General features: G+C 36.7%; 1 protein-coding gene across 1 annotated transcript; it reads right to left on the reverse strand.

Moving 5' to 3' along the window:
* Window positions 1-165: 165 nt before the first annotated feature.
* LOC139119737 (NXPE family member 4-like) lies at window positions 166-18,761 on the reverse strand. The gene is made up of 5 exons (XM_070683612.1): window positions 18,680-18,761; window positions 12,144-12,292; window positions 9,202-9,956; window positions 7,056-7,108; window positions 166-5,273 (listed from the first exon to the last, which is right to left on the reverse strand). The coding sequence occupies exons 2-5, from the start codon at window positions 12,237-12,239 to the stop codon at window positions 4,429-4,431; spliced, it is 1,749 nt and encodes a 582-aa protein (XP_070539713.1). The 5' UTR covers window positions 12,240-12,292; window positions 18,680-18,761; the 3' UTR covers window positions 166-4,428.
* Between the last annotated feature and the right edge of the window lie 1,161 nt (window positions 18,762-19,922).

Here is a 19,922-nt window from a genome sequence, read left to right on the forward strand (position 1 = left end):
TCCAAATCTCTTCTTTGTATTCTTTATATCAACTTGTTTCTTTCTTTTGCTAATTAGCTCGTATTGGCTTGCCATGCTTTTGAGATCGGACCATCGTCAATGTGTTCATCAATTTATGTTGGTTCTGTTCATTTGACAAACATTCACATGACAGAATTCTTATTAAGTTCATTCTTTCCATTTACTTGTATTCAATTAAGACATTACAGTAGAGGATATGCAACAGATGTTGCTGAATGATAACAGGCATCGCTCGTCAATTGCAGAATTCATTTCTGGTACTCATACAGTGAATGACCTCCCTGGTAAATCCTGTGGATTGGAATTACCATGGTGGTGACAGATGGAAAGATCTCTTGTAATAATGATTCACTTGCTTCTAAAAACGCTAAGGGACCTGTCATTATTTATGGCCCAGGGGGAAGGGTTGTCGGAGGAATTTCATTGGAAACACTGAAATTTCGATTAACCCCCCCTGCCAACTATGATGACTTTAGTAACCCCCTCTAACACACAAATTTTTACTGACCCCCCTCCCCTACCACTTAGAAAAGTTAAATATCGATACATGTATTTGTATAATTTACAAAAATACAGCAAAGATGACCTTTCAAGTCCTTGTGTACCCTGCTAGATTATCATTGGTTATCTTATGATGGTCAAAAAAGGTCAAACCAACAAAATGAAATTCAAAGTCGCAACAAAATGGAGATCCAAAAGCTCACGCTATAACCAGTATCCAACCATATAGTATTGTTCACTTTGGGATGGGTATTATGACAGGGTTTTCACTAAGATAGAATTTGAAAGTACAGGGGGAGAACACGTGGGAGGCTGAGGAGGAAACCATCAGCGCCTGTTCGTCACAGAATACTGCATAGGAACTTGCAGGGGAAATTTTGAGAAATTGATGTGTGCAATGTTGCAGTCTGAGAGGTGTTTTCAATGTGCATTTTTACTGAGTAAAACTGTTAGAACACCCCAAGGGGAGAGCACAAGAGGGAGTATCCCCCTCTTGCATCGGAAATTATGAGAAATTGATGTGTGAAATGGTGCAATATAAGAGGTGTTTCAATTCAGTTTGCACCAAAAATTGAGTAACCCGCCTTCTAGCTCTCAATTTTTTCAGGGACCCCCCTCTGATTCCTCCGACCCCAGGCCCTAAAAATCGAGAGCTCCCTAGCATGTCATTTACATGTATAAATGGTTTTCAAGCTGTTTTCTAGTTTTTAACTGTTGTGTTCTTCTATGCACTTCATAAAGAGAAACATTTTTTCCTGACCTAATTCGATACATAAAATATGCAAAGATGTGTGAGTTTGTAATTCTCCTAAACTTTCTTATTCTTTTGTAAGCTCCTGGTTATGATTACAGAAATTTAATATCCTCCCAAACTACTAAAATGTCAGTATATACATTACATGAATTATAGATGAGTAATTATTGTTGGAACAGGGGTGATTAAAATTTCATAAATATGCAGAAAAATAAATATTTATCAAAAATTGATTTTGAGACCATTAGAATTGTTCTCCATTGATATCATAGAAAAATCAAATTAAAAATCGTATTGAAGACATCTTACCAAAAGGAGCAACAAAAAGCATAATTTTTTTCATAATTTCTCTGTCAACTGTAGCAAATATCACATATTCAGTACTATATTTCAATAATACGCCCACCAGGCCCATAATGAATGAAAGGAAGCTAAACACATACTGTACGAGGCGAAGCTGAGTACATTATGGATTGCAAAGTTTGAGTCCATTATTGGCCAAGAGGGGTAAATTGTTGCTATTATTTAACAGTTTTTGGCAAAGCCAGTGAACTTGTAGGTGTAGTAATTTAAACATTCGTGGCCACAGTACTGGATAATTGAATACGTTATCAGTAATAATCGGGGGGGGGGATGACGTCACAAATTTCACTTGCATTAATATAATTGGGAAAGCTGTAATCACAAACCGTGCTGAAGCAAATACTTAATGGTTCCAAGACAAGAAATCAACCCTTTTAAGCTTTCAATTCTCTAGTGGTTAATAAGCTCAGATACCCCGTAAATTATATATTTTCGGAAAGCCTTGATATAGGGAAACATTTTGGTTACCATAGTGTGCTTATATTTTAATTTGTATTTCACATTATCACAGTTGGATATTTGTCCTGCATTGACGCTGAGACAATATTAAAGGGAATACGCAGGAAACAAATTACAAAACGATATAGGCCGTGGGCTAGAGGGGGTCTACGTGCACCCGCCCTACAGGATAACAAACCTTTATTTTTTCAGAAGCCTTTGGATTCCTAGAATACGAAATGGAATTTTAACAGAAAAAATATATGGACGCAATAGCTGTTACGGTCATGTTTTGAAGGGTACCGCAAAATCACGATTTTCCAACCCAAATGCATTTTCGTCAAATCTGTCTGTTTGTAAGTCATGTGCTGAGCTTACCCTAACCAACATACATCAAGAAGAACCAGCAGATTCCCTTTGCTATTGGTCCTTCGGACCAGCATGCATTTCAAGTTAATTTCACACACTGGTTACAGCTGTAGACTCCAAATATTTTTTCTGTTAAAAGTCTATTTCATATTTCTGACATGTCCCTGTATCAAATTAAACAGATTTAATAGCAAAATCAGCCAGATTTTTTTGTGTCTTGCTAAAAAATTGGTAGAATTTGATTTTAGCTATGACTGCAATTTTCAATGTAAACTTTGGGGTACGGGGTAAGTTTTGGTCATATTTCATCAAAACTTTGCAAGACATTGCATGTTACAATATCTAATTTCAACGATTAGTAAATTATGTTTCTAATGATACCTAACAAGTGAGGTTATATTCAAAAACAAGCTCAGCAGATGACTTATAGGAGGACAGGTTTACAAAAAAGCATGCAAATCTGCTACACTGTGATTTTGCGGTACCCTTCAAAATATGACTGTTACAGCTGTAGAATCCCAATTTTCTGTTAAAAGTCTATTTGATATTTCTTACATGTCCCTGTATGTATCAAATAAAACAGATTTGATACAAAGCATTGCATTGTTTATTATGCCTAGCTAAAAAATTGGTAGAATTTGAGATTTACTGTAATTTGCAATGTTAAATTTTGGGGTATGGGGTAAGTTTTGGTCATATTTCATAATAACTGTAGAAGATATTGCATAGTTCAATATGTCATCTCAAAGAGGAATAAATTCCCTTTCTAATGATACCAAACAAGTGAGGTTACGTTAAAAAATAGGCTCAGCATATGACTTACAAAAAGGCAGATTTGACGAAAATGCATTCGGGTTGGATTATTTCTTGGATTACAGACAAGTATGATTGTTATTGTCTTGAAAAGGTACACATCGTGAAAATTGTTGGAGTCGAGAAAGGAAAATGAGCAACTATATTAAATCAGAATGTGTCCACAGAAACGATTTTCGAACTGGCAGCACAGTGTTACAATTCTTCTGTAATCTACAGCTTGTGTTCACTAGCTTTCAATCCTTGTTTAAACTACAAATAGAGATTTGTGGGCATTATTAAAAATTTCAGTAAATTTAGGATAATTTTTTCAGAATTTGTTTCAGAACTTGTACTTTACAGATCTGTTAGATATTGCCTTGAGCAAAGTAAACAGTTACATTTTCATATTACATAACATTTTAATATTACTGTTACATACACACGATTAAATCTGATTGTTATAATTCCATGTACATGCTTTCTCCAAGTCAGTCATGGAGAATCAGTTATTCCAAGTCATTTATTGTGCTGTGGCCTACTACATCTCAGGAAATATATCACCCTCTGTGTCGTTTCGAGCAACTCATTGGGAAGTGATACAATACTCTGAAAACCTTTGTATGAGGAGTCAACTGCCCATTTTATCAAGTTTCTACCCTATTTTCGTACTGTATATAATTTGTAATTGCATCTCCCAACCTCCTGTAATCTATCATCTATGCTAAGTCTTTGCATTTTATCCTCATTTTAAAATCTTGATTAAATAAGATCCCTGGATAGATTCAGATCGCTTTGCTAATTTAATTAAAGTTAATTATTTTAAAGAATTCAAGAATTAGAAAGAACGTTCATTCCCAGTTATCTGCAAAGAGTAGCGTTTCTCATTTTAGCAGTTGGTTAGAAATCAATATCGCTCCAATAGGTTTTGAATTTATAAAAAGGCGCTATTCATTCCTCGTCTGAATCACCTCATCATATAGAATTTTAGCATCCTGTACGATAGATTTAAATGAGTGTCCAGAAAAGAGGAAACGGACGCTGCAAGCAACTTTCGGAGGCAAGGAAGTTAATCGATGCGTAATACATGGAATGAAACACGTAAAGGATAAGTTTATATTTACATTCACGAGTACCTTTCCAATATCTGACCAAATGTATACAACTTTTGAAGTGATACTATAACCAAGTTACTCGAGTTTCGTGCTCCGTTGTTCGCATACGTGGGACAGAAACATGAACACTTCTTCCCTTATCAATTCCATTGGCATGTGGATTTGTATCCTTTTCTTTTGAGCAAAAGCATAAGCAAAATTCATGTCCCAAATATCGATGAAGAATACTTTGTGACCAACAAATACTTCTTTCAGAATTCGGATCATATCGTACAAAATCCAATAGCCCCTCACATCTCCACGGTCATGTGGTCCTTTAACAGCAACCATGAGATTGGGACAACGTTCACGAAGACGGACAAGACCCTTCTGAATGTTTATCAGACGCTCATGAAAACTGTCCAATGTCCATGTGTTGAAGTGTGCCCAAAGACTAATCAGAATGATGTAATTACATTGAGGTGCCTTCAAATCATCTAAGACGTCAACTACGTAAGGAAAACGATGAATTGGAATCTGAGAATGTCGACTCAATGCATGATGTCGATATTTCATGGTGATATTGTTTCGTAAGTCTTGAATATTCCAATGATAGTCATCCTCTCCAGTCACCAAATACTCATCCGGTATGGACTTAACGCGAGGTCTCCAGTTTCTATCTGTTACATTGATTGGATAACCAACAACTTCAACCATCATTTGAAACCACTGTCTTGTTGTGGAGTCCCCTAGGAAATAGATTTCCTTGTTTTGTAGGCATTGTTGCACCTCTATGACGTCATTCCACTTCCTATTTTGACACACCAATGAAACCCAGCGGTCTTTTAACCAGTAGCCATCTGAAAGCGGTGCTTTGAGATCAGCTTCACATGATGGAATAGTGTATATGTCTGTATCTCTCACTGCAGAGGTGCCGCGTTCTATAGGTTTAAAGAGTAAAAATAAAAGGCGAATAAAATAAACATATCAAATGCATGCACATCTAAATATATACATACATGTGATTTTTTTCATGTAATATCAAACACTCAAGTTTCACTTTTTTTAGCCGAATCGAGTCAAAAGCGAACTCGCTCATTTAAGACTATGCTCCATCGGATGGCCGCACCACGCAGAGAGGGAGCAGCTCTACATCCAGGCTCTACGGCAGCGATGATTGCGATGTGCAGGCGGAAGAAGTTGCAACTGAAAAATGACCTGAGGGCAGCGCTGACCTCAGGGCAGCTCAGAGCAAAGTAAACATGCGTGTGCACAACATTCAATGACGTCATAAATTATTTGAAAATAGTCCCAGTCCCCATACCAATCTGGCCCGAGGACAGCAATATATATGAGCTGCCCTCCGGACAGACAGACAGACATTTCCTATCTTTACAGCGCATTGCATAGAGTATATCTATCTGCCCTGAGGGCAGCAATATGTCAGAGCTGCCCTAAGGGCAGATTTACATTCCCTTTCCTATCTACCTATCTGCCCTGAGGGCAGCAATATATATGAGCTGCCTTCAGGGCAGACATACATTACCTATCCTTACAGCATTGCATAGTGTATCTCTACTAATCTGCCCAGAGAGCAACAATATAATCAGAGCTGCCCTCAGGGCAGACATACTTTACCTATCCTATCTACCAATCTGCCCTGAGGGCATCAATATGTCAGAGCTGCCCTCAGTGCAGACATACCTTTCCTATCCTAACAGCATCGCATAAGTGTATATCTACCAATCTGCCCCGAGCGCAGCAATATATGAGAGCTGCCCTTAAGGCAGAGATACCGTATTCTTCCGATTCTAAGACCCCTTTTCCAGATCCAAAGAAAAGGAAAAAGATGTGTGTGTGTGTTGGGGGGAGGGGGTCCTAAGGAATACGGTAGATTTCCTATCCTATCTATTAACCTGCCCCGAGGGCAGAAATATGTATGAGCTGCCCTAAGGGGAGACGTACATTCCTAATCTTTACAGCATTGCATAGGATACATCAGAGCTGCCCTCAGGGCAGACATACTAGACAGACATAGGGTACTTGCCCGCGCTTACGCGGACTGGGACTATTTTCAAATTATTTGTGACGTCATTTAATGTTGTGCACGTGTTTACTCCGCTCTGAGCTGCCCTGAGGGTAGCGCCAAGTCATTTATCAGTTGCAAGTTCTGCCGCCTGCATTTGGATGTGGCTGTAGCAGCCCTACCAGTCACTTCATCTCCAAGTATTATTAATTTCCTTATCGTCCCATATACTGAATGTAACATTTTAGAAGGGAATTTATGGGCAGACTTTGGCAAACTTGAAGTGAGTACAGCTTTGTAACCCGTAAATTGCAATGTACATTTTCCTGAAAAAGGCCTATGTAAGCGGTGCTTTGAGATCACTTTCACATGTGGTAGAATCGTGTACATGTCTGTATCTCTTACTGCAGAGGTTCCGCGTTCTACAAGGTTAAAAAGTAAACATAAAAGACAAGTGAAATAAATAGATTAAATCTTTACATCCTCAAACACATGTAATTATAGATGTGATTATATTCACATGCTATACGACACTCTGGTTTCACTTTTTACGACCCAGCAATCTTTTAGCCAGTGCTTGAAGAGTTGTTTCACATGTAGAAATTTAATATGCATCTATATCTCGGAATTGTGGGTAATTTATAGTACTGCGTACAGAATAGTAGTGTATGGAGGAAATACATCAGCAAAGGATTACCTTTGATATTTAGCCTCGTAGGCGACGATGTCACTTTTTGATTAGCATTCCAGCTGAAACGAGAAAAAATTTAATGTGCAGGATTACAGACGTAAAATGATTAAGTTAAAAACGAATGTACTGTATGTATGCTGCAGGACAATATTATAGAAGTTGGGGAAAGCCAGCCCCTTACACGAAAAGATTTTGACAACTTTAGTCTTGTTACTGAGAAACCAAGGGGGAATTACAAAATTTTGTTAGCTCTGTGAATTCTGTCTAGAAAAATTGAGTAACAGATGAAAATTATAAAAGTTTAAATTTGTTTGCATTCATAATAATGAGACGAAACTCTGATGATGTGTTCCTTCTGGTACGCGTTACTAGAATCTTTTTTAGTGGTATTTTAGTCCCCACGGACACCGTCCGGGGGACTTACAAGTTTGGTCATGTCCGTGCATCCGTGCTTGCGTGCTTGATATATCTCAGAGATGCCTGGAGCGATTTCATTCAAACTTGGTACAAGGATAACTTGTTATGTCATACATATGCACGTCTATTTGCTTTGCGATCATATCCAATATGGCCGTATGACGGCCATTTTATTAAAAAAGCGGGGAGTATGTCATTAACAATGACTTTTGAAAAGAGCTGTGTGATCTGTCTAGAAATGTTGCTTCAAATTTGATGAAATGTGGCACAGATGTTGATCTTTTGGTAGTTTAATGGCGTGCACTGATATGTAGTAGTATCATGTCAATTAACTGCTGATTTGCATATTTAATGAATTTTCGTTATTAGACTGATATGTCAAGAAATTTTCCGTCAAATTTCATGAAACTTGGTACGGATGTTGACTCACATTGCTTTAACATTTGATTGTCGACCTTCATAAGTGTTATTGCAATTTAATTGCTAATTTGTATATTTCATGAACTTTCCTAAATAGTGGGCTGTGTCCAGAAAGATTGCATCAAATTTGATGAAACTTGATACAGATGTTGATCTTTCAGTACTGTAATACTGTATGAAGACATTAAGCAGTGTCATGTTAAACAATTGCTAATTTGCATATTTGATGGACTTTCATAATTAGTATAATATGTTTAGAAATTCTGTATAAAAATTGATGAAATATGGTACAGATATTGATCTTCCAGGAGTGTTATGGCATTCAAAGATATGTAGAAGAATCATGTCACTTACTTGCTGATTTGCATATTTAATGAATTTTCGTAATTAGGCTGATATGGCGAGAAATGGTTCATCAAATTTTATGAGACTATGTACAAATGTTGAACTCACATTGCTTTAACATTGAATAAAGATATACTATGCAGTGTCATGTTAATATATATTCAATTTACATAATGTAATGAACTTTCCTAATTAGAGTGATATGTCCAGAAACACTTCAACCAATTTGATGAAACAGTGTACAGATGTTGATCTCACAGTGATGTAATACAATTTATTGACACTTAGCGGTATTGTTCATAAAATGTGGTACGCGTGATAATCTGTCAGGGTTATAATAGAATGCAAAACTATTTGGCAACATCCTGTCGATTAATTACTAATTGACTTATTTAATGACCTTTTGTAATTGGGAGGCAGCCCTCATTGGTTATACGTTTTCACCACGATGGAACTCATTTTTAATCACAGACCCAAATAATGATCTGGACTCTATCCTCTCGAAGGACTTGTAATCAAAGTACCCATTAACAAGTTTGGACTGTGTCATCAAAGAATACTTGTTCACTATATGCGAACTTGCTTTGGAAATACCTTAACAAGTTAGAACAACCTTCACGTTGGCTAAGATCGACTCAAAAATTAGGATTGTCTGAACAATATAATCAAAATCATCGCTAAAGTAGTCAATTTTGTAAGTCTAAAGCAACTGTTCTCGACTTCCAACAAGATCTACTACATCACAAGATTATTTATTCGTCATTTATATTTATACTGGAAAGCTCCCTCAGTCATAAAGAAGAATAGTCATTGAAGACCACTGAAAACTGAAAGAAAAGAAAAAATACTACAAAAATCTAAAAGGTTCATAAAAAACGAACAAGTATATCAAACAAAATGTGAATATCCCAAGCAAAAGTACGTTTCTTTAGTTGTTCTCCTGTAATATTTAATGCACACTAACACTTACCTTTGAAAAAGTGACTTTGTCTCAGTGTTCATCGTGACGGTTGCACCGCTTTTCCCGTTAACGGTGATGAGAGACATTGTGTTACATGGCAATGATTTTGGTGGATCGCAGAGGAAGGTGGATTTGCCTAAAGCCTTTGGATGAGGAAATTCACATTTGTCCTTCCAGGTTCCTTCCCGAACTAAAAAACAGTTACTTTTTTCTGTCACATTTCCGCTAATGAATGTACCTGTCCAAGCAGCTCTCATTTCCGTTGTTCTCAGAAAGTTTCGTTGAAATGTGATTGCTTCCCTCTGAAGAACAAGAACAAAGCGAAATGCAACCGTCCCAGCATTGCCAGCGTAAAAGTGAGCACTGTAAGTTCCGTCATTGTGATCAACAACTTTCCCCATTGTTCCAAACTTGCTCTTTTGATCGTACATCGTAGCATACCAAAGATCTCCACCAAATACTCTGAGTCGATCATAAACATCCCTAGCAGATATCTTAAAAGTGATGAAATCGCCTCGATAAACGCCATTTTCATCTTGCGCTAACGTGATTTTCGTTTTGAGAGGACTTGTCCGTCCGCGACTACTTCGGACAGCCAGTGATATGTTCCACTGCTTTCCATGATCTTGGATAATAGTCCCATTGTAATTGCTATTTCGTATTTCTATATCGTCTTGTAATGGTAGAGATCTGGTCGTGGGCTTCTTTTGACGATAAAAGTGTCCATTATTTGATGTTAATGTATGTTGAGTGTACTGCAATCCCTAAAATGACAGCAAAGGGGTTTTCATGCTAAATTATTGTAATCACACCAAGTTCAATCTCTTGTATGTAATAAAGGATTGTTCATCGTTAGAATTCTATAATTATTATTCGGTATGTAATTCGTGGCAACTTCGTTGGCGGGTGATATTGTGCCGTTATAATAAGATGTAAAAATGAAATGTCATAGTGTTACGTTTCGATACCCCTTTTGTTACCAGAGGCCTATTGTTGGCGACAACTGCATTTTTGAGTTATATATTTTCATCATCATGTATTGTACTGGTAGAAAGGTGCGTTCACTACTAATGCATTTGGTAAGTTGTACCCTGTAGCGTTAAAACTAAATAGAGGTTGTCAAATTCCACATTTTCGCCGAATACCACGGTCAAAGCTGATAAGGAAGTCTATACATCATTTTAAGACTGTTCATAAGTTTTTCATTCCCGAGACTAACGAACATAGCTCTCCAGCTAATGCCCGACATCATAATGAACTTGGTTGGCTTAGAATAAGGCGAACTCTTAGGGCGATGTTTATGACTCCGATGATTGCAAACGTGCCATTGTCAGTCGAAATATTTAGCCACAAATTCCAAGTCGTAAACTGTTCGGAAGGTGTTGTTTTAAGAACTCGGACTACACGAATTGTTATAGCAGCTACTGGGCCTTGGGTTGGTCTAAACCGTTCACACCTACTTTTTTGCCCTGTCGCAAATTGTGTGTATACTCTGTGAAAGTCGCTCCTTAGACCGACATAGATTAGACCGTCCAGGCCAGACATAACGATTTCACATTGCTTTTTTTCAAGTTGACTTGTGTCTGTTCCACAGGATTTCTTACGTGAGATTGGGGATGACATTTTCTTCCAATTTCTTAATAAAATTAACAATAACATGCACTCTTACCATATTCGAGGGAGCATTAAATGGCTACAAGTAATATCGTATGAGAAGAAAATAAAATAAAATATCGAAAAACACCGCCGACAACATAACTTTGGTAGCGTGAGGGTATATCCGTGCCTTACATTTTCTCTTGTACCAAATTCATCAAATTCAAACTTAATGAAATATATTACCGAGGGTGTCATTAGTTTATTTATGAACGGTCTTCAAAATGTCGCACATACATTCATTAATTGACTAAAAACCAGTGGACATAAAGAGAAGTTGTGATTGAATTGTTAGTAACCTAGGGAGTTCACTAATCCTATTTTTATTTAGAGCCTCTAAGAAAACCCTTTAAAATTCGCAACCAAAGTTGTGTTGCGAAAGCGTAAATTATTTGAGGGTTACATTAACATCTTCCAATACTAGCAAGTACTTCTCTTGTTGAATGCACTTCATATTATGATAACTGATAAGACAATAGAAATAAGTTCTCTTGAGTTATAGCTATCGGTTTTTTATAAGAATTCTTGAGCCCGTGGATAATGCATGCATCTATGGAATATGCATTTTTATGGTGAACTGAAAGGTCATCCTGATTTATTTCATTTTTACATTTTGACAACTATTATTCTTATTTCATATATACATATAAAGGCTTATCAACCAGATGGGTTGACAGACAATGTTTTATATTTTATTGTCGGAAGATCTTTACAGCCACTAAATTTTGAACAATATAGTCTTTCTAAAGGCATTGTTTTTGTTCATATCGCATTTTTCAATTTTATCAGTTTTGATTATCTTTCAGAAACTTAATAAAGTACTATTACTACTACTACTACTAATAATAATATGTACAATGATACAATGAAATTGTTTTAAGTATGCAATAATGTTTCGTTGTGACGAAATTGATAAACAGGAAAAATGAAATTTAAGAAATTGATCTCGATATATCGACATGTCTATTAAAAGCCAAAATTTTGTTTGACCTCAAAATGTCACGCGTCAGTTTAAGTAGTGCTCAGTGGTCCTGGTTACTGTAAAAATTTGCATTAATATTGAATTTTTAAACTCGTTACCCAGGGGGAAGCATTTGCTTGTTGGTTATTAATAATTTAGTATAAGTATGAATAATAAATAACGTTTTAAACAAAATGTAGCTCTACTTCTCGTTTTTCCTTAACCTTGCATTGAATGTGCTAGTGGCGTCGTTCGCTTGTAAATATAGAGTGATAAATAAGTAACAGAGTAAACATATTTATTTCTTGTCTGATATACCGTTTACGATACTCACAAGAATATTTGCTGTGATGAACACTATAACCGCAAAGAGAAGAACAGCAGACCATACTTTCCAGTAGGACGACATTCTTTTTTCCCCGACAAACATGTTACCAATCCAGCATAAAATGCAATTAGAACAAGAACATTTATGTACCGCTCCTAAAATACAATAAAATATAATAAAGTCAGTACATGTGAGTCCGTTCCGATATAAGGGAATAACTGTCTGGCTAATATGATTGATAAACGGTCATCCAATTCGAGTGGAATTGGCTCACCGCTCCTAAAATACAATAAAATATAATAAAGTCAGTACATGTGAGCCTATTCCGATATAAGGGAATAACTGTCTGGCTAATATGATTGATAAACGGTCATCCAATTCGAGTGGAATTGGCTCACCAACTTCTTTTGTCTCAATAACTAAAATTATGCAGTGTAGTGAAACAGGGCGGTTCCTTGAGCGGTTCTTTGAGGTTCCAGGTCCTCTCATCCAGGTCACGTTATTTACTAAAAGTCAAACCCCAGCAATTCTGACTCAGGAACCGAACCTGTACGGCTAACACTCAAGAATTCTATTCTGGAACCCAATCGTTGAAAGTGTTTCCCTACAAGCAAGACGTCCTTTAGTTGTCAAATTCTCACGTATCGGTTGTCTTTGAGTCAAAGCAAATATCGTTACAGTTTTTGACCATAGCTATGGAAGATCATTGTATTACTATGGAAAGTGGCAAGCGAGTTCTCCCTTATACTTATCACCGAAAATATGTATTTGCATCTATCTTTGCACAAAGTAATGAGCTAGTGGGATTGAACGGTACGCCAGACAGCGGGACTTTGACAATGTCGCAAAATAGTAATTTTCTGTTCGTGACATTTTACATGTATGAACATTTACCCTAGTCCCCTACGATCGACGCACATAGCATGGTGTAGCTGATGAAATTATGCTTCCAATGTTCCGTTCAGTTCAATATAAATTGCGTCTCGGCGTGCAGATTCTAGCAATGAAATGGATCGATTTTGGTCCAGCAATGTGATACAATATTACAAATATATATAATACTCGTCTACTGAGTGTGTTCCTGGTAATTTTAGCGTATCGGTATCGGGCCGGAAATGAAGACCATGCCCTATCACTTCACTAGTTCATACATGTATTTCAACCGATTCGGAATTTACAATTACATGTACACACAAATGCATATGAAGTACTATTGCTCTTGCTTCTCACGTTTTCAAACTGATCCAGATTTCTTGGCTTTGATTTTCATTTTTAGCGTTCAAAACATTACGATTCATTGAACAGTTATGCTGTCGCAGCAAGATTTCATAGGAAAAATACGCATGACAAATACGGATCATATTGTTATCGACATCGAGCGTGGAAAAATTGCCAACGACATGATGAAGGCACACGTCGCTAATAGTGGAAATAAATGCATAATTTCTGATCGAACGGTTTTGCTTGAGCGATTGCTAGATCTCAGGGCCGTTTGAAAGCTCAAAATAAATAAAATGACCTGAAGAGTTGGACAGACACTCGATAATCCAAACGATCAGTTCATGGAACCGTAAACCTTAAAAGATGTTATATATTTTTGCGACATTTGGGCCTACCGCGAGGATGAGACAGTGAGATTTGTATGTCTGTCGTAAAATATGGAATGCAAACTTTGTTATTATGTCCATATATCGTGATGGCTTTGTGAACTTTGGTTGAAGACCAACAAGCATGCAGGGTGTTTTAGCAGGCCACAAACAAACGCGGCGAAACATCAACTTGACTGTCGAGTTCTGGTAACACGATTGAGCCGCCTAGTAAAATCTAGTCCTTGCATCGGGCGTAATTCAAAACCATGGAGATAAAAAAGGGCTCCATGTTTAAAATCAAACACGTTGTCGGCAGCAGTGTTCTTTTAGTAGGCTTTTGTCTCAATGTCAGTTTATGTAATATGTCTACCGTATACTATTTTGAAGAGACTTGTATGAAAAAAAATCATGAAAAATATATCTTCAGCTATTTCTTCATAAATGCAACATAGGCCCCATTTAAGCATGTGCATTGTTTGAAAAATGTTGAAAGTTGGTTAATATTGGAGTGGATTGTAAACAAGTGGACATTAGCATGAATGGCATTGGGTAATGTCCTTTTACCAAGTGAAATAGAATTAGGTATGTCATGCACTGGCTCTTGTAAGGTCAAAATTCAACTTATCTGCAAGAAACTGGTCCTGGCATGTCTGAGCAATGGCTCTTGACATAAAAATCAGAAGGCCAGATATGAACCGAAATGCCCCTGTACTCAGTACAGAAGAAACTTACTGTAATTAGCAATTTATACTGTTATATGCCTTTCTTGACTGTTAAAAATCTTTGTATGATAAATATCTGTAGCAAATTTCATCAGATTTAGTGCGCTCACTCAAGATATAATAAGCATTCTCTGCCTGTTCAGAGGCCTGACTTTACTACAGAAGACAATGGCGTTGGTCCATATCACGATGGTGAAAATGTTAAGCCAATCTGGGCTTCCACCCTGATTACAAAATGTCTTTAAATAAGTCAATTACTAATTAATTGACAAGATGTTACTAAATGTTTTGGCATCTTATTATAATACAGAAAAATTAGCACTTGCATCACGTTTCATAAAATTTGATGCCGTACTTCTAGACTTTCACCTTAACACAAACAATTCATTATGTATGCAAATTAGTAATTACTTTAAATGATACCGCTAAATATAATTGCATTCTATTACAACACTGTGAGATCAACATCTGTACCGAGTTTCATCAAATTTGATGCAATATTTCTGGACATATTACTCTAATTAGGAAAGTTCATTAAATATGCAAATTCAAAATTAAAAACTAAGTTGACACTGATAAACGTCTCTATTCACTGTTCAAGCAATGTAAGCTCAAGATCTGTACCAAGCTTAATGAAATTTGATAAAGTATTTCATGACATATCAGCCTAATTATGAAAATTCATTAAATATGCAAATCAGCAATTGACATGATTCTGCTACATACTTTTGCATTGCATGACATACTGTAAGAACAACATCTGTACCATATTTCAGCAAATTTGATGCAGTATTTCTCGACATATCCTACTAATTATGAAAGTTCATTAAATATGCAAATTAAATAGTAATTAACATGACACTGATAAACGGCTTTATTCACTGTTGTTACAGTAATATAAGTTCAATATCTGTACCAAGTTTCATGAAATTGATTAAGCATTTCTCGAGACCTCAGCCTAATTATTCAAATTAGCAATTTATACTGCGTAATGCCTTCACATAGTATTACAGAAATGAGAGATCTACATCTGTACTGCTTTTCATCAAATTTGAAGCAGTATTTCATGACACAGCACACTAATTAGGAAAAGTTCATTTAATATGCAAATTAGTAATTAATTAGCATCACCATGCTAAATATCTTTGTGCACTGTTATAGGACTGTGTGCTAAAGACCTCTACCTAGTTTCATGAAATCATACTGCAATATTTTAAGACATGTCATCCTAATTACAAAAATGAAGCAAATATGCAAATAAGCAAATAATTGACATGATTTTGCTAAATGTCTTTGCTCATAGTTACAGCTCTGATATATGAACATCTGTACCATGCTTCATCAAATTTGAATCACTCTTTCATTACATATCACAAGATTTCTGAAATTTCATTAAATATGCAAATTAGTAATTAATTAATATAATACTGATATATGCCATTGTATGCTATTAGAGCTCAGAGTGACCACCATCTGTACAAAGTTTCATTAAATGATGCAGTCTCTCCTGACATAGAGCCCTTTTTACAAAAATCACTAATTATGCAAATTCGCACCATTTATAGACGCCACACCAAAACTAATGCACGTGTATATCTATGGCATCGCGTATTATCTTCGTACCCAGTTTGAAAGGAATTGACTTATGCATGTTTGAGATATCTGCATGGACGGACTCACGGATGGGGACTAAAAAGACACATAATAATAATAATAATAATTTTATTCATGCTCTCCCGTCACTCTTTTCAGAGAAGCTATTCAGTCGCTCTCCTAACACTCGTTCAGCTAATTTCAGGAAAGCGATTTTCAGCTTACCAACCATTTTCATATCATATACCCTGGTGTATGTGTACGATTGTACGCAGTCATGCAAGGAACACAATCCTCAATAGACAATCACAGTTTAAATCTGTATTGAGACTCCTTTTCTTGCTTTCATCATCCACATTTAGCCAGTTCATGAGCCTCTTCCCCCACCCTGGGTATTCGACATCATTTTACAGTCTAAAAGTAGATTTTGACATGGCTAGAAAAAATTATAATTCCCCTGTTAGTCCGTCACTCCCCAATGGAAAACATTGAGAGGTGCATCATCGTCAAAGAGTGGTGATACTTTAGACTCAAACAATGCAATTTGTTTTACCTTTCATACTCGCAAATCATGGAATATGGACGGCTAGGCTGGTGTTTCAAAATTGTACGGCATCTTTTCAGTTGAACAACGAGACGCCCCATTCTCTCGAAAGATGAGACAGACTGCGAAATTGTAACCAAACATATGCAGTGTTGGATATGCGCGTTTTATTGAGGCCAGACCTTTTTCAGTAGAATTCTTCTATTTTTCTTTCAATTCCAGTGCTCTTTTTTCAGATGAACTTGTTCGTATCCAGCACCTAACGGAAAGCCCCTGTAAAGGGTAAGGTCCCATTGACCAATAAAGCAATGAGGAAAGAATGTGCCTTGTTCACGGGCACAGCACCAGGCTTCTGACGGTGATCAAAACATCTGCTCCCACGGTTTGCCACTTGTACCTCTAAAAGTCGACAGCCCAGCCTCTGATCCTCCTTCGACCTTTCACATTTCTGAACTTGGCTGACTGACTACGTGTTCGGAAAATGTTTACAAGTTCACTATGTGTGGTTTCGTAAATCTCGTAGAGACATTACCAAACACATAACATGATCGTGGAAAGGCCAAAAATTGTCAAGAGTTTCAACCAGTCACATACACGAGCATTTGTTCAAGTCGAAATGATAACCTTGGAAAACTTGCAAGCATGACACTGCTACACATTTTACCGCTGTATTAATCTTCGCGAGGAGATAGCTTCTAAATATCACGCTTTTCTAGTTGCGTTTTAAAGGTAAACGATGTCAGATTTTACGACTATAATTTCATTCTACTTTCTTTCGCCGTTTCTTATTCCAGAACAATAACTATACCACATTTTCCACTTACACCTGTCTGTATCGCTCTGAATGCTGGCAACATGTAATTGGACGCTTGGCCTCGTTATTGGATATCAGGGAGCACGAAGACAGACTCACAGTACTAGAGATTTCCCATAATGCATCATGATTGTACTAACGTAGATTCCCCTGTGAAGTCTACCATGTCTCCCATGTGTAGACAAATTCCTGGACTATTTGTAAAAATTCTGAAAACGTACTTTTAAGGACATCTTTCTTCTAAATACCCATTTTTAAGGATTAAGAAAATTGTGCTTGACTGAGAGAGGAGATAGCATTTTCGTAAATTTTCCACTGATTGTGTCCTCAGCCATACAGAATAAAATGATGGAAAGTAGGGAGACTAGTTGCACCTGTTTTATGAAACAAAAGGATATTAATTTTTGCCAAATAGAAAAGACAAAAGAAATTTACATGCTAACTTTTTTCAGAGAATGACCCCTTCAGTTTTTCATAACTGGCTTCCCAAAACTGTGACATTTGTAGTAGATGCAGAATGTGAATTTATGGTCAATTGACGGTTGATACTACCATACTTTAACGTACTTTCAATAAATATAATTAATCAATTATCGTGAGACTTCACATTATAGTTTTTATGCATAACTGAAAAAGTTATAAGAAAACTAATGTCGTTGGTACAAATCGAAAAGCATTGTGGGTAATTTATTGTACCGTGAGACTTGCAGTTTCCTGGGTATGCTGTTTGATCACGGCTAATGATGGTGGCGACCCGGTGACCCATCTCAGAACAGCTTTACAGCGACTATAAGTGCGTTTACTGGATAGCCTGGCCTAGAATTGTAAGCAAATTTAATTCATAACGGTCCTGATTTTTTCTTCCCTTAGACACAAATGATCCTAATGGCAAACTGTTATAGCGACCGGTTCTCTGGCTTTGCGCTTCCCCTCGTCGGTAACGCATGCAGGCCCGCTCCGGGCAATTCATCCCTTGAAGTTTATACAGGTTTACCTTAACAGTTTAAACCTCTTTCTACCAGGCTCCATAGAAAAACTATGGATGTATATACCTCTTGGAAGAAAGAGGATTAAACTACAAATCACAAATGCTGCACTTTCCCGTTGAATTGGAGATCACCAGTTTATATTTTTGCCCAAAACTGGCGTAAAAACATTTTCTACTGAGTGGTGATCAAAATCGTTCTGAAAGTAAATAGGGGGTCAAAATTAACGTTTCTTTGGTCAAAGTCGACATGATCCGAAAAGCGGAAGGCACAAATACGGTTCGTTTTGCGTACCTTTCCGATGGCAGTGTCCCCAGAAGCTCCCTCCCTTCCGCGGCTGATATTTTGATGCAAATGGTGCCCAGCTACAGTGTACGAGTTACGTATGCATAGTCACTGCGGTAAGTTCCAGTTATTGCCACAGGTTGTTTTTTATTCTATATAGAAAGTAAAACAACAGTTGCATGACGTTTATGATCTGTGTGAAAACTGATTAATGATGCTCATCATCGGAAACTGACAGAATCGCTAGCACAGATGTTACTTATCGTAATTTAAAGTACACAATGTACATTACTTATTTGATGTCATTCGGGTCGAGCGAACAAAGTAAAGCAATCGATCGTTGTAGAATTGGCAAATCAATCAGCGGCAAGTTTGCAGGTTGTAAACATGGACAAAATGTTCCAGATGGTCGTAAGAGAGGGTGGCATAACGGACAAAAATGATGTATACAATTGTGTTGCCGACAAAGAAATCGTGAATTTAAAATATGGAAAAGACTGGGGAAAAACTATAATTAGTGAAAGAACACTGAAAAATGGCTGCCAATGTTCTCGCCGGACGGACATAAGAGAAATCGCACATCGTAAAATTGCGTTTGACTGGGACATCTGGAGTGTTAACCAGTCTTATAATTATAGCTTAGTCTAACAAACGACTTATTTCATTAATGCCTTTAATTTTGTGGTTAATATGTTATCCTCAGAAATAATGTAAAGGGTTTATCGTAATATTGTGTAATTCAAGAAAGATGAAACTATTATTAACTTGTAACATTGAAAAAAAATTTATAAAAAATAAACGTATATTTTCAAAATGAAAATTTACAGAAAAATGTTTCAGAATGAGATTGGACATTTGTAATCTGATGTTCCAGAGTCATGAATTTCCCGAAGAAAAATTTAGTTTTCAACGATAATATCTGGTAATATACATAGTACAATATAGTTAAACTAGTTGACCACTTAGCATTTCGAGATAATTATTGGAACAGAAGAAGAAATATATTTTAAACAAGAGCAGAAATTCTGGAAATTATCATCAATGCTTGCTGTGACAGTCATTCCCATGATAATATTGTAAAAATTTTACGTAGGACTTACATTCATTCGTTCCATTTGCATTCCTCACTAGATGATAATTTTCATTTGTTTTTTATGTTTGCTGTTCCATTACAGCGATGGCAAGAGCGTTAACCTTTCAGAATCAAAGCTCTCAGAATACCTTCGCTTAGCATACCACAGGCAGAGTCAGA

This window comes from Ptychodera flava, chromosome 20, assembly GCF_041260155.1.
Source record: "Ptychodera flava strain L36383 chromosome 20, AS_Pfla_20210202, whole genome shotgun sequence".
Classification (NCBI taxonomy): domain Eukaryota; kingdom Metazoa; phylum Hemichordata; class Enteropneusta; family Ptychoderidae; genus Ptychodera; species Ptychodera flava.